Source organism: Terrapene carolina, unplaced genomic scaffold (genome assembly GCF_002925995.2).
Source record: "Terrapene carolina triunguis isolate 2854851 unplaced genomic scaffold, T_m_triunguis-2.0 Scaffold67, whole genome shotgun sequence".
NCBI lineage: Eukaryota > Metazoa > Chordata > Testudines > Emydidae > Terrapene > Terrapene triunguis.
Genome location: NW_020664418.1, coordinates 38,513,077 through 38,529,500, shown reverse-complemented (window position 1 = coordinate 38,529,500; position 16,424 = coordinate 38,513,077). Strand labels below are relative to the sequence as shown.

General features: G+C 45.7%; 1 protein-coding gene across 1 annotated transcript in view; it reads right to left on the bottom strand.

Annotated features, from left to right (window-relative positions):
- Positions 1 to 16,424, bottom strand: part of NTRK3 (neurotrophic receptor tyrosine kinase 3) — a 344,511-nt gene that overhangs the window by 189,572 nt on the left and 138,515 nt on the right. The window contains 3 exon segments of the mRNA XM_026648558.1: positions 6,113 to 6,215; positions 8,056 to 8,126; positions 9,840 to 9,863. Of these exon segments, the coding sequence (XP_026504343.1) occupies positions 6,113 to 6,215; positions 8,056 to 8,126; positions 9,840 to 9,863 (198 nt within the window).

Below are 16,424 nucleotides of genomic sequence, written 5' to 3'. Positions count from 1 at the left end.
ACAGGTAGGGAAATTGAGGCACAGGGAAGCAAAGACTAGTCCAAGGTCACTAAGTGAGTCACTGGAAGAGCTGAGAACAGGAAGAGAACCCAGGAGCTCTGACTCCCAGTCGGCCTGCTCTAACCACTCTGCCTCCCACACCTGGGACTAGAAACCAGGGGCTCGGATTCCCAGGTTCTTGTTCTAAACCACTAGATCACTGTCCCTCCTTGGTTAAAAATTCATTCACATGTCTGTGTACAAAAACTCAGATTAGACGTCAGCAATTATTGCAGACTAAGTTTGTGTCTTAGATACTTTCTGTTTACGTACTTATTTTGCCTGGCCGTTCTCTCTCCAGTGTCTCTCTATTCTGCAGCTAAGCCTAAGGTACACAAAGGGAACTTTGTTTTCCATTTTCATTTTATCTCCCCTAACCCTGAGTTTTCACATTCCACGGCCCGGCAGTCGCTGATCTGTCTGTCAAGCCACATTTTTCTCCACTCTGTTGCATGGAGGCAAATCTGCAAGCAGGCCTGAAAGGCAGGATTGCAACCATGATCCAATATTAACGAGGCGCCTCCTCTGGAGCAAGCGAGGCAACTCAATGAGGATGGCACACAGCCAACCTCCACAAGCTCACCAGAACGACGAGAAACAGGGAACATGGTGCATTATAACCCACCTCACCAGGGGCCTGTGAAGCCGCCTCGACGCCAGCCCTGTTACCGTTCAACTGGCAGAGCAAGTATTTTGCACCGTTGTTATTGGACAGACCAATAGCTGGGTCATAACCTGAGTCATGGCTTTGCTGGGACTCTGCTGTAGAGACCTGGAGCTGGGAGGAGCACAGCTGCTCTCAGCTCTGACAGCCAGCATAGACCATGTGAAGGAGGTTAGTCTGGGGGTGGATACAGCATCCCCTCTAAGACCTCCAATACATACATTCTTTGTCGTGGTGACCTCTTCTGCGAGGCAGACTGGATGCTGCTCCCTCTGCAGCCTGTTACTGCCACTTCTACAGCCTACCTGAGGGGGTCGCTAGAGAGCAATGTGAGGCACTTATTTTCCAGGCTGTCTCTGGGACAGGCAGAAAGAAGAGAAGCAGCGGCACTGGCCTATGCTCCCACACAGGACCCAAATCCATACCTATTAGCTAGGAAATCCCTAACCAGGTCCTCTCCGATTGCTCTGCTCCTTTGCTGTGCTTTCTGCCCATGTGCACAAAGCCCAGGATTGGGATATAGGAGTTCCTCATTCTCTGGCCTCACCTCCTCAGAACACAAGCAGCCACCTGCCTGCACACCCTGGTAAGGTTCACTCCCCCACCCCTGTGCCAGCTGTCCCCCACCTCCTCCCTTATTCACTAGGCATTAACCTCCCTGCTCAGCCTGCTGGGAAGAGCACAGTAGAGGAGGAGGAGGAGACAAGCTTACAGGGCCCCCACAAGGCGTTCTGGGTTACTTGAGTACACAGTGTTCTGCGGCCATGACAAAAACAACAAGAAAAACCTGCTCCTACAATCCTTCCAAGCTGGGATTTCAGTAGCAAGTGGTAATGCATCAGCTGGCTACAAACTGCTCCTGAATCAGGGAATGATGCTCTGTACCTAGATCAGGCCTTTTGATTATTATTATTCTATTTTTTTAATCACCAACCATGTTCTTGATGCTGTGTAGGACCTAGTTCCTGCCCCAGAAAGCTGCAACTAAATCACAATGGGAGACTCAGAGGAGCGAGCAAGCTTCCAGAGGATTTTTGGTTGTTTTGATTTTTGATCACATTCTCCTTCTCTAGCATGACACTGTGGCAGTAAAGATCTTTGCCAGAGGTTAGTGTCCAGGGATAAGACTTCAGGAGATATGAATGAAGAAAGAAGAGTGGCTTGGCAAACTAGATTAGAACTAGAACTAGGGGTCACCAAATGAAATTAATAGGCAGCAGGTTTAAAACAAACAAAAGGAAGTATTTCTTCACACAACGCACAGTAAACCTGTGGAACTCCTTGCCAGAGGATGTTGTGAAGGCCAAGACTATAACAGGGTTCAAAAAAGAACTAGATAAATTCATGGAGGATAGGCCCATCAAAGGCTATTAGCCAGGATGGGCAGGGATGGTGTCCCTAGCCTCTGTTTGCCAGGGGTTGGGAATGGGTGACAGGGGATGGATCACTTGATGATTACCTGTTCTGTTCATTCCCTGTGAAGCACCTGGAATTGGCCACTGTCGGAAGACAGGATACTGGGCTAGATGGACCTTTGGTCTGACCCAGTATGGCCATTTTTATGTTATTAGGGAGCTCATTCCACAAGTGGGAAACACCACAGAAGAAGGTAAAGATGGGAGACTGAAATAAATGGGGCATCATTTGCGGAATGAAGGGTGGGGGGACATGATAGGAGATAAAATCCAACTTGTAGGCTAGGCCTAAGAGCTTGTCTACACATATGGCACTGCAGCGGCGCAGCAGCACCGACGAGGCTGTAATGCTTAGTGACGACAGTACTTTTGCCAACAGGAGAGCTTCTCCCATCGGCACAGGTACTCCACCTCCCAGAGAAGAGGCAGCGATGTCAACAGGAGAAGCTCTCCCGTTTACATAGCACTGTCTACACCAGGAGTTCGGTCGGTATAACTGTGTCATGCAGGAGTGTGGATTTTCTGCATTGCTAAGGGGTGCGATGTAGTTATACCACCATAAGTCTGTAGTGTAGACCAGTGGTTCTCAAACTTGGGACGCCGCTTGTTCAGGGAAAGCCCCTGGTGGGCCGGGCCAATTTGTTTACCTGCCGCGTCCACAGGTTCGGCCATCGTAGCTCCCAGTGGTCACGGTTCGCTGCTCCAGGCCAATGGGGGCTGTGGAAAGCGGCAGCCAGTACTTCCCTCGGCCCGCACCGCTTCCTGCAGTTCCCATTGGCCTGGAGCGGTGAACCGCGGCCAGTGGGAGCCGCGATCAGCCAAACCTGCGGATGTGGCAGGTAAACAAACCAGCCCGCCAGGGGCTTTCCCTGAACAAGCGGCAGCCCTAGTTTGAGAATCACTGGTGTAGACCACACCTAAGTTATTCAAGGCCTTAAAGGTGTTAAGTGAGAAGTTTGAACTTTTATGCAGTGGCTGAATGGATGCCAATGGAGGGTTGCAAAGGTAGATAGAGGATGATAGGATCTGATCAATGGGGAAGGAAGAGTATTTTAGCCACTGCGTTTTGGGCAGATTGGCAGGGAGTGATGCAGTCATCAGCTGGTTGCAGCCATCAAGGCAAGATGCAGCCAGGGCATTAGAATGGAAGGGTCACATTTACAAAACATTGAAGAGGAAGAAGCAGTGATATTCGGCAACAGCCTTGTTGTGTGGGAAGAAGGGAAAGGAGGAGTCAAAGGGATTGTGAGCCTAAGTGATGGGCAGGATGGAACAGAGAAAGGAGGAAACGGAAAAACCAAGAAGCTCTATGCTGGTGATGGACCATGTAAGGCCATATATCAGGAGATCCTCTGCAGCACGGGAGTGGGCAGAGGGAAACAGGGCCCATAGATTAGTGAGTGATCAGCCAAGAGATGAGAGTTAAGCTGTACAAATGGATACGGTCACCAAGGAGAAGGTGTAGAGGGGGAAGTCATGGAAAGGGTCCCCAGAATGTTGGTTGAGGGAGGAGAAGGAAGAACCAAGGTGGAGTTTTTAAGGAGAGAAAATTAGACAAATTTACCCTAGTGGCAATGATAAAGGTGCTGTAGAAGATACCAAGAGAGCGACGTGAGCCCTTGTGTCAGCAGCAGGTACTTTTGCTCAGCAGGAGCATGTGCATGTTTGTCTAAACATGGTGACAGAATGCTACCAATTTATAAAGAGCCTTCAAGGCTCAAGATCCAGCCACTCATCCAATAGCAATGCCAGTCACTTTCACACTAACTCCACGTGGACTTGGTGTCCACAGCGCCCAACAACAACCTGCATTTCCAAGATGCCTATGAAGGTTGTGATTGGCTACATAATCAGTGAACCAGGATCAAGTCCCACATGAGACATCTCCCTGAATTTTAAACCCATGTAAACACTGCAGATTCTGTCTGTCTAACAGCCTTACCAGTTAAACCCCTAAAAATTAAGTCTGCAGGGGGACATTTATATCTACAATTTATTATCAGACTAACAGGGACTCCAACTTAGCACAGCAACTTAATGAAAGGAAATCCATGTTTTTCTTGATAAAAGCTTGTGCTATCTAAATCCTGCACATGCCAAAAGGGAATATTACCACAGCACATCTCAGGCTTCTGGGGAACTCAAACGTCATTCAAGATTCACACTCATGGTTACCATAACCCCTTAGTGCAAGCACACATCTGTCTATCCATCTACAGAGGTGAGTTACCCACGTGATATTCACATTCATCTCTGTTTTTCATGTGTGGGGGAATATTTATTCTTTTCTTTTACCCATAACATTTTGCACTATCAGCAGCAGATATCACAGCACCGTACAACCATTCCTCCTGTGACTCTTAGATAATTCCCCCCTCCCCCAATGAAGTTGGTAAACTTTAGCTCCACTTTCCAGATGGGGAAACTCAGGCAGAAAGTGTAGTTAAGCCAGTTAGTTGTGTGAGATCACAAAATGAGTCAGTGGAAGAGCTGGGAACAAATGGCAGAAATCATGACTCCCATTCTCATGCTCTCCCCAACAATCTGTACACCCTAGCAGATTGCTCCCATCAATGGGCATATGAGCTAAATATTGCTAAGTTGCTACAGTAGTTCTGCTGTTTAATTAAAGTCCTGTCTTCCATCTCCACAGGCCACACAGGGGAAACTCCAGCCACAATCCCATTTGGACCTACTCCAGAAATGTCTTCACAAAGCAAACTAACTCTGGGCAAGCACAAGCCATGCCCCCAAACATTTCAGCCTGCTCCTCAAATGCAGGCCCCAGCATGGCTGGGTAATCAGCTGCCATTCGGAAGCCTTTGAAAAGGGTTGTGTTAACCAAAGACCACGTGTTTGGCTGTACAATGCCTGTATTAACAAGGATAGAGGCTGGCAACTACTTTGTTATGTTATAAACCTGTCCCAGTAGGCTCTGCTGCGCACCACCAACGCTCCAAGGCTGCAGATAAACACAAGGCGAATCATGAAAAACAGACGGTGCTCAATGATTCAGTTTCTCTTGGCACGAGCCCCATGATCCCGAAGAGAAGCAACTACGTTGCTGGGGAGAACTGAAAGAATGGCTCCATATGGCAAACATCACTGTCTTCTCATTGGCTAAGCACTACCTAGCCTGCCTGAAACAGTTCCCACGAGGATGGCCATGAAGCAGAAGAGGAAACGAGTGAAACATTCCAATGGGGAGGCAGCAGAAAAACCCCTCGCAACCTGCTGAAACATCATTTGCTCTTCGCAAGCACTCCACAGACTCACAACAGCATATTCTCTTCCTTCACAAACCGACTCCAAATCCACCCGCCTTCCTTTCTATCAGGAACTGGCCAATACACCAAAGAGGCAATTTCATGTATTTTCACCTCCCGCCCCAACATACCCAAACCTGCTTAACGCAGTGCGGCCAACCGGCATTTCCCGTGAGACCTATAAGAAGGGCAAAGGGGGTGAGGTAATATCTTTGAGAGAGAGACAAGCTTTCGAGCTCTGAGTACATTCCCCAGACCTGAAGCAGAGCTCTGTGTAAACTCGAAAGCTCATCTCTCTCACCAACAGAAGGTGGTCCAATAAAAGATATGACCTCAGCCACCTTGTCTCTCTAATATCCTGGGACCAACACAGCTACAACAACACTGCACAAGGGCATTCATTCTTCAGTGTGCAGCAACCGCTGTTCACTGCCAAAGACAGCAGGACCCAAAGCCCCCACCACCAACACACACACACGCTTATTCCCAATAACAGGAACATCTGCAGCCCAGAACAACAAAAGAGAAAGTCTCTATTGCTCTCTAGGGCCAGGCAATGAATAGAAGAGGTAGTAGCACCTTTCCCCTTCAAAGGGCTCTGGTAGTGCCACTGGCTGGTATAGACAGTACCTTTTGTGGAAATAAAACACAACACCTTTCATAATGTGGCATTACAGCCTGGCATTCCTTGAAGGTGCCTCTTGCTGGAGAAAAGCAGCTACACGTACCTTTCATCCCAAACTTGGACCGTCGACCATACTTGTTGATCATAATAAAGAGCACCACCAAGAGGACACAGGCGAAAGCTGCAAGCCCAACCGCTATGGATACCTGCAAGGGACAAATCTGAAAGTTAGGCTAAAGGAACATATGATATCAAAACCAGTTCAGACTTGAAAAGTAGAAGTCTCCTGGCTCAGTCACTCCTGTACACTTACATTCGCTACAGCAGCATGAATGCCTGCTGTGGAGACGAATACATCTGAATGCAAATGGCTTTAATGCAATTTTGAAACTACAAGAGCCTCTTACTGCTACTGGAAAAACAAGAATAATTTCTATATAGATACAATTCTGCTCCAATATCACATTTCCCATATCTCTGAACCCTCGCTCTTTAATCATCAAGTACAGCTGCATGGACTCTTCGCTCCTTAGTATTCCTTAATGCCCTGTTTTTTTTCCCCTTCATAATCTCCATTTGACACATCTTAACCAACTTGTGGTCTCACAACCATAAGGGGATACTAATTTGAGATGGGGAATATGCAGTAGGAGCAGAACAATTCTTTCACAATATCAATTCTGTCTCCATGCAAACAACCCTCAGAAGCAAGAATAAAGGAAGAGAAAAACACAAGAGACAGAAGGTGGTAGAACTCTTTTCCTGAGGCTCCAGCTGCTCCTCTATCAGTAGTAGTGCTAAATATTTATATTATGATAGTATCCAAAGTCCCCCAATTGGGACTGGGGTCCCATTGTGCCAAGCACTGTACAGACGCAGAAGAGAGATCATCCCTGCCCACAAAGGCTTACAACCCAAAGCTCCTTTTTATATTTATTAATATTTATTTCTGCAAATCTTTACCCAAGACACTTTAATTGTGTTGCTGTAAACAAACAGCTTCCTTTCAGGATTTCTTCCGTTTGCATTTGGCCAATTATTCTTACTGCCTTCCCAGGCCTCTTATTGCATTTGGACCTGTGTTCCTCTTACTGTGGTGTGTTCAATAACAGAAGAAAATACAGCATTTAACACAAAGACATTTTATTCCTTTCATCGCTTGATGCTTTTCCCAGTCTTTGATATACTCATGATTTTATTTTTAAAATGTCACATTTTAACAAGTATGATTTTCATTCCCATGTATATATTCTGCATTTCTTTTTTCTACACTCGGTGCTCTTCTCTAGTAATGTCCCATTGTATGAAGCTCTCTCCTCACTCCCCTGAGAATTACAGCTGGGTAAAACATTCAGAAAATTGACAAGGTTTTGTTTATTCTGTCAATACTTTCTGGATTTCAAGATTCTCAAAAACTTGCACAAAATTAGAGCAATTTAATGAAATCCTAATTATTTTCCCAACACTATTGCTCACAACGTTTTTTCCCACTCCTGTCTGGATTCTGTGAAAAGTGAAATTTTGAGGTCTAGCAAACCATGTAAAACGAATTGGCAAAAGTTTCACTTTTTTCAGCCAATGTCATTAAGTCCTAGTGTGACATCACCAAATGCAGCAGGGGGGTTAAAGAAGGGGTGGATGAATCGGTATTGATGAAAATAAACCCAAACTGGATCCATGCTCCTAAACATTCTATTATAGCATGAAACAACTCAATTCATTGATTTATTTGTTATTTTTTCAGACTGTTCTCCCAGAATTTCTGACCCTGCAGGAAATACTTTGTGGGAGACTCTGTCTTCAAGAGATTCACAGCCCAGTTTTGCAAACTCAAGAGGCTCACGTGGTTCATATCAGTATCCCTGCTTATCCATCCCAAACCATTGAACCTTCTGAAGTCTGGCCATCATGAATTGCAAAGAGTAGGATTTTACTTACAAACAACTATCTCAGTATAAAAGCAATGGTGGTGCAAACAGTATACCACCCTATCCATCAGCAACAGCAGAAAATGCTTCCCCTGTACAAAAAGGAGACAGGACTCACCCCAAACGTATCCTCCTCTGGTTTGTGGGTCACAGTGATAGGTGGGGTGGGGCTCACTTCATAGTCACCAACTGGAACCAGAAGAGGAAAGAGGAAACATTCAATTTGTGCCCCCAAGGAATTCCATAGGCCCCAGAACATCCCAACCTTGTGATGTCACACTACATAGCACTGGCTAGCCCAGAGAATGAGGTCTCTTGTCTTCTATTTCAAAGACTCTGAATTCAAGTCTTATTGGGGTTGTAATTTCTCCTGAACTGGCATAGACCAAATGAGCTAATAGGTGTTTTCTACTTAAGATCTCTAGGGTCCTATGTAACTGGGCAGTGAGGAAGCAGAGCCGCGTTACCGATCGGACACAGTGCCACTCCCACCCAGCTAATGAGAAGCAGTCTGATCCCATATGTTCTGTGGGTGAAGGTTCTTCATCCACCCACACGCCTCCCAGCACCAGGGGAAAGCTCGTGGTCCAAGCATCCCTGGAATGCGGATAGCTGCAAGACTGAATCCTGCCAAATTAAAACCAACAAACAATGACTTGAGTGATTTTTTAAATTAAATGCATTTGAATGCTGGCGATTAAAAATCCAGGAGGCAGAAGTCCCCCACCCACAGAACAGGTACAGCACTTACCCTACACACCTGTTCAATGGGCCTCAGCTCTTACTTGGAAAAGTCCTCATTACAATGCAGGGGGGAGGGGTTCCAATATCCAGGACCCAATCAGTCCCTTGGCTTGCACTCAGACTGCCCGAATAAGGGGGTCAAACCAGTGCTTGTTGTGATGTGGACAACTGTTCTGCTAAGAAGGGGACTGAGACCCATCTGCTCATTTCATACAGTTGATTCAATGGCAACTTCTTTGGGGCACCACCTACCTGCACCTAATTTAGATCAGTAACCTCAAGGGGAGAGGTTCCATATTACTTCCCCAAGCCCTGAGCCACATCAGCCCCCACAACACTAGCTCTGAAGACTGCTTTTCCTTTTAGTTTCAGTGGATGAGGCATCTATACCGCTGCCCGGTGGCACCCCAAACTACAGCCAGTACAGGAGTTGCTTGAAGACACATTGGACACATTCACGCCTCTGTGTCATGCTGCAAAGTCACCCATGCTACCAGCACAACACATGCCTCCCTCTCCATTGGTATGGATCCTTCTTCAGGACGCCACTAGGCAGGAATAGACCTGCCCAGGATCTGCAGACTGTACAGCACATAAAAACCTTCCTTAATACACTTGGGCCTGGTCTACACTACGACTTTAATTCGGATTTAGCTGCGTTAATCCGAATTAACCCTTCACCCGTCCACACTACAGAGCCAGTTAATTCGAATTAAAGGGCACTTAAAATCGATTTCTGTACTCCACCTCGATGAGCGGAGCAGCGCCTAAATCGATTTTGTTAATTCGAATTAGGGTTAGTGTGGCCGCACACCACCAAATTACTGTGTTTAAATTAATGGGGTAGTGTGGCCGCACACCACCGAATTAATGTGGTTAAAAACCGAATTAATGTGCTTAGTGTGGCCGCGCACAATCGAATTTATACAACCTGTTTCCCAAATTCGAATTATCTAAATTCGGATTAATCCCGTAGTGTAGACATACCCTTGGGCTCTCACAGAGGAGGAAACAAGTGTCTTGCTTCCCATCTCCTTCTCTAACAATCCCTCCTGCCTAGCGCTAAAGCATTAGATTCCCCCCCAAATGTCATCTGCAAGGTACTTGCATTCAGGAGGGGGGAAAAGGGAACAAATCAAAAGGCAAGAAGGCACTTACTTGAGACAAAGTTATCCGTACTCTCTGTGAAAAGGACAAAGAGAGAAGCAACACAATTAACAGCGCGGTAAAGGGACGGCAGCCCCTCCCATCCAAACACTTCTCAGCCACACTCCCGCATCATCCCAACCAGCCCCGGGAGGCTTGAGGGCTAGTGCCAGCTCACTGACTGCACAGGGAGCAAAGGGAAAACCCTCCTAGGAAGAGCATAGCTGCTTTAAGAGATTTCTCTGTTTAGATCCACGCGGCAGGGCTGAGCAGGATTTGGGGGAGGTGTGGCGAGAGAACAAAGCTTCCCATTTTTTGGCCCATTTGGCTCAAAATAACCTCAGACTGTGTTGAAGGTCAGGATCGGGGTGCACTGGAACAGCTGTGAGGGGGCTTGGGCTGAAATGGGGGTGGGGAGACTGCAAGTTGGGATTCCGGTGGATTGATAAGGCAGAACTGGAAACCTCCCATTTAGGAGCAAGTTGCGGTAGCAGAGCTGTGATGGAGTGATGGCCTCAGGACAGAGGTGTGGCTGGGGTGGGGGAAACGGGCTGCACTCCATTTGCGCCATCCAGTAAAGCAGGCCCTGTCAGTCATTCACCTCAGCAACTTGACCGGTTCACGGTGTCCAGAAAAGCTCCTTCCAAACAAAACAGCTCGTTGGGGCCCCAGGTGACAATGTCTAAAGCTCTCAGTGACAATCAGTTTACACAGCGTGAGAACAACATCAGCTTTCAATGTACTCGCCAGAATAAGAAACTGACCCCGATATTAACAGGATTTTACCCAGCTTTGCTGGCCAAGGGTGCCTGGAATGATGCTGCGGCATTCCCATAAAAGCACGGCAGAGGCTTGGAAGGGAAGCAAATACAGTCCCAGGGTCATACGGGCAGCTCCCAGTGATCTGAAGTTTGGTTCGGTTCATTGGGCTGTGATGGATTAGATCAGTAGTTCTTGACTCCCAGGCGAGTCACTGCATTTTTTTATTTGAGGGGGCTGGAAATTTTCAAGAGACAGCAGCACAGGAGCCAGCAAACAGAGCCGAAACCAGCGGCATTTGCATGGAGATCCCTGTTGGAGGAGAAGGTAGCAAGCCTCTGCTACTGAGGGGCAGGGAGTGAGTTCTTGACAGTGTGATTGCTTGCTTGCAGGTTTGTTTTCAGTTTGCAAAGTCTGGCAGGGGGCAGTGTGTGGGGAGAGAAGCAGAGCCTGTGATCACTGCTGAACATTGATTGAGGGGGCGGGGCTTCCCTAATGAGCAGGCCTATAAAGGCAGCCAGCCAATCGGCCAGCAGCACAGGAGCCAGCAAACAGAGCCAAAAACAGAGGAATCTGTGGACGGGGGCGTGTTTTGGGTTCTTTCTGCACTCTTTTCTTTCTTCTCAGGAGGAAGGCTATGACAGCTACACAGGCAGCTGTAGTAGTGACCCAAAGAATGGAAGAGACAATTAAGATGACTGGATATGGAAGCTATGGGATATACATTATTCTGCCGAGGGTACCCGAAAGGTGCTTCATTTGTATGAAGTGCCATCTGATGCATCTGACGGAGGAGAAGATCCGAGGTTTGGAGAGGCAGCTAGAAACTGTGATGGAGTTTCAAAGGGGATTTGAGCAGATGATGGAGGGAAGGAGAGAGGAGGCTGAAGGGAAACCTCATGACTTGCAAATGCATGCTGGACCAGAGAACTGTGAGGGTACACTTCTGGATAAGGAAAGTGGCCAGCAGAAGCACGTGACTATGAGAACAAGGAGGAGGAAAAGACTGGGTAGCGAAGGAGAAATAGAGCTGAGGAACAGGTTCGCTGAGTTGAAAAATGAAGGGGAGAGGCAGTCAGTAATCAAGGATGGGAAGGCAAGTACGACAAGAAGAGCAGCCAGTCCTACAAGAAGAGGGGAAGAGACAATGAAGACAGCCAGACTTCAGAGACCCAAGAGGATAGAGGATGACTCGCAGGAGACGACAAGTGAGAACAGAAGACAAGAAGACTTGCAGCCAGAAAGAACAGAAGGGGGAAGGCTGGAGAATTGCAACACCATCAGAAGAGGCAGGTTTATGAGATTGGGGACTCCCTACTAAGAAGGACAGACAGACCTGTCACCAGAGCTGATCCAGAAAACACAAGGGTGTGTTGTCTACCATGAGCTAAGAGACAGGATGTGGACCTGAGGTGGAAGAGGATCCTAATGAGAGGACAAAAGAATCCACCAATTGTCCTTCACGTTGGAACAAATGATACTGCTAGATTCTCACTGGGACGCAACAAGGAAGACAGGCTGGGGAAGACATTTAAAGAAATGGAGGCTCAGGTGACCCTCAGGGGGATTCTACCCGTCCCTAGAGGAAGAGGGCAAAGGCGAGACAAGATTATGATGATCAACAGATGGTTCAGACAATGGTGCTATTAGGAGGGCTTTGGGATATTCAACCAGTGGGAGGCATTCACAGGCAGAGGACTGTTCTCATGGGATGGACTCTACCTGAGTAGGGAGGGAAATATGCTTCTGGGATGGAGGTTGGCACAACCGATTAAAAGAGCTTTAAACTAGGAACTTGGGGGAAATGGTTTGGAGCTCATGTAATCTCCGCATCAGATTCTAATACTGAGTGGGAGGAAAACCAAGTAAAAGAGCAATGAAGAAAGGAATAAGAGAGGGTAAGAAAATGGACAACAAGAGGAAAGAGTGCTAAACCACTGGCAGTAACAGTCAGCTATACTGGCAGTAAAATGACTGTATCTAATCCAGCGAGGAATTTGGGTGAAACCAAGCAGAAACAACTAAGATGTCTGTATATCAGTGCAAGGAACCTGGGTAACAAAATGGAGGAACTAGAACTACTGGTGCAGGAAGTGAAACTAGATATCATAAGGTGAATGGCAACATGGTGAAATAGTAGCCATGACTTCAATACAGGTGTTGAAGGGTATGTGCTGTTCAGGAAAGACAGACAGAGGTAAAGGTGGTGGAAAAGCACTGTCTATTAATAACGGGGAAGACTGTAAAGAAATTAGAAGTGATGGAATGCATAAAACTGAATCTGTTTGGGTCAAAATCTCTTTGGGGAAGAAAGGTAACAGAGGCTCCACTGGGATAGTGCTTGGGTCTGCTATGAACACCCAGGATCTGATTTGGATATGGAGAGAGACCACTAATATTTTTAATGAAATAAACAGTACTGGGAATTGTGTCATTATGAGAGATTTTCATTTCCCAGATATAGACTGAAGCACAAGTTTGTAAATGGTAGGGCCCAGATATTCCTGGACATGATATTTCTTCACCAAATACACCTCTACCCTGATATAACGCGACCCGATATAACACAAATTTGGATATAACGCAGTAAAGCAGTGCTCCGGGGGGGCGGCGCTGCACCCTCTGGTGGATCAAAGCAAGTTCGATAAAACACGGTTTCACCTATAACGCGGTAAGATTTTTTGGCTCCCAAGGACAGCGTTATATCGAGGTAGAGGTGTAGTCACTGAACCTACAAGATATGATGCTATTTTAGATTTAGTATTGGTAAGTAGCATGGACCTCATAGGACTCCTGGTTGTAGAGGACAACCTTGATTCGAGTGATCATGAATTAATTCATTTTAGACTAAATGGAAGGATAAACAAAAATAGGTCTGCAACTATCCTTGATTTGAAAAGGGCACACTTTAAAAAGTTAAGGGAATAAGTTAGGGAGATGGACTGAATTGAAGAATTCAAGTGGAGGAGGCTTGGAATTACTTTGAGTAAGGGGAAAAAATTCAAAGGGAAGGATAAAAGACCAAACTGAATGAACAAGCATCTCAAACAGGTTATTAAGAGAAAGCCTACAAGGAATGGAAGAAGTGATGGACAGCAAGGAGAGCTACATCTTGAAAGTCAGAAAGTGTAGGGGGAAAAGTGAGAACTGCCAAAAGCCAAGCAGAGTTGGATCTTGCAAAGGAAATTAAAACCAATAGTAAAAGATTTTTTTTTTTTTTTTTAAGAAAACAAGGAAAGAAGTGAGATCGCTAAGCACTGAGGATGGGGTGCAGATTAAAGATCCTAAAGGTATGGTCCAACACCTAAGCAAATAGTTTGCCTCAGTTTTTAATAAGGATGAGGAGGAGCTTGAGGGCAGTGGCAGGGTAATTAATGGAACAAGTATATGGAAGTAGAAATTAGATGGAAGCCAAACTCAAACAGCTTAATGGGACCAAATTGGGGGACCCAGATAATCTCCATCCAAGAATATTAAAGGAACTGGTACATGAAGTTGCATGGGTTTTTAATGAATCTGTCAACTCAGGGGTTGTACCTTATGACTGGAGAATTGCAAATATAGTACTTATATTTAAGAAATGAAAAGAATGTGATCTGGGAAACTACAGGCCCGTTAGTTTGACCTCAATTGTATGCAAGGTCTTAGAACAAATTATGAAAGAGAGAGTAGTTAAGGACTTAGAGGTGAACAGTAACTGGGATAAAATACAACATTGGCTTTACAAAAGGTAGGTCGTCCCAGACCAACCTAATCTCCTTCTTTGAGAAGATAACCAATTTCCTAGACAAAGGAAATGCAATAGATCTCATCTACTTGCATTTCAGTAAAGCATTTGATACAGTTCCACATGGTTAGATCAGTAGATTAGTTAAATTATTAGTTAAATTGAAGACGATGGGGATTAATACAAGAATCGAAAGGTAGGTAAGAAACTGGTTAATGAGGAGACAACAATGGGTCATGCTGTCAGGCTGAAGGGAAGTTACTAGTGGAGTTTCTCAAGGGTCAGTCTTGGGACCAATCTTATTTAAAATTTTCATTAATGACCGTGGTACAAAAAGTGGGAGTGTGCTAATAAAATTTGTGCATGACACTAAGTTGGGAGATATTGCCAATACGGAGGAGGACCAGATCATCATACAAGAAGATTTAGATGACCTTGAAAACTGGAGTAATAGAAATAGGATGAAACTTAACGGTACAAAGTGCATTTCGGGACTAACAAGAAGAATTTTTGTTATAAGCTGGAGATGTATCAGTTGGAAGTGACAGAGGAGGAGAAAGACCCGGGTGTATTGTCAATCACAGGATGACTATGAGCCACCACTGTAATCCTGCCATGAAAAAGGCTAATTGCAGTCCTAGGATGCATCAGCCAAGGTATTTCCAGCTAGGAAAGTGTTATTACCATTATACAAGGCACTGGTGAGACCTCATCTGGAATACTGTGTGCAGTTCTGGTCTCCCATGTTTAAGAAAGATGAATTTAAACTGGAACAGATGCAGAGAAGGGCTACTATGATGATCAGAGCAATGGAGACCCTACCTTAAGAGAGGAGACTTAAGGAGCTTGGCTTGTTTAGCCTAACAAAATGAAGGATATGGGGTGATACAGTTGCTCTCTATAAATACATCAGAGAGAAAAACACTACAGAGGAACAGGAGTTATTTAAATTAAGGGCCAATTCTGGCAAAAGAACAAATGGACATAAACTGGCCATCCACAAGTTTAGGCTTGAAACTACACAAAAGTTTCAAACCATCAGAGGAGTGACGTTCTGGAACAGCCTTCCAAGGGAAGCAGTGGGGCCAAAAAACCCTAACCTATTTTAAGACTGCATTTGATAAGTTTATGGAGGGGATGGTACAATGAGATTGCCTACAATGGCATATGACCCATCCACAACTGCTATTAGACAATATCTCCAATGGCGAGAGATGGGACAGTAGATGGGGAGGGCTCTGAGTTCCGACTGAGAATTCTTTCCCAGGTGTCTGCCCGGCAGGTCTCGCCTACATGCTCAGGGTCTGATCGCCATATTTGGGGTCAAGACAGAATTTTCCCCCAGGTCAGATTGGCAGAGACCTTGGGATTTTTTTCCTTTTCTTTGCAGCTTTGGACATGGGTCACTTGCTGGTTTGAACTAGAGTAAATGGTGCATTCTCTGTAACTTGAAGTCTTTAAATCAAGATTTGAGGACTGCAGTAACCCAGCCAGAGGTTAGGGGTCTATTTCAAGAATGGGTTGGTGAGGTTCTGTGGCCTGCAATGTGCAGGTCAGACTAGATGATCACGATGGTCCCTTCTGGCCTTAAAGTGTATGAATCTATGAGACTCTAAACTTTAATTTTAAAAAATTCTGCTCCTGGCAGGTTGCAGCAAAAACCTCCCCAGTGTAACTAGCAGCAGTAATGAGGCATGTTGAATGTGCAGCTCCTGACATTTTCTAGAGAAACCAACTTTCAGATGCAAGACTATAAATTTCAGATGCACTGAATGTTAATGTCAGTTTTGGCAATGTACGGACCAGTGATCTTCAAGAAAAGTAAATCATGGACTGATTACATCATGGGCGGGGGCTGCCACAGTGAGAAAGATTCTAGGACACAGGCTCATGGGAGGAAAAAAGGGGATGGGTTTGTAGTGGCAGGTAGAAAAAGGCAGCAAAGCTTTGGATTAGGTCTATCTATAGTCTTTCCTTTTCCAGCACCTTCTATACAAGGATTTCAAAACGCTTTACAAACATTAGCTTATTCTCTCAACATGGTGGCAAGGCTGGAATGAATTTTTAGTGTCAGCTCTTTGGAGCAGCCGAACTGCTTCCTGTTACCTTTG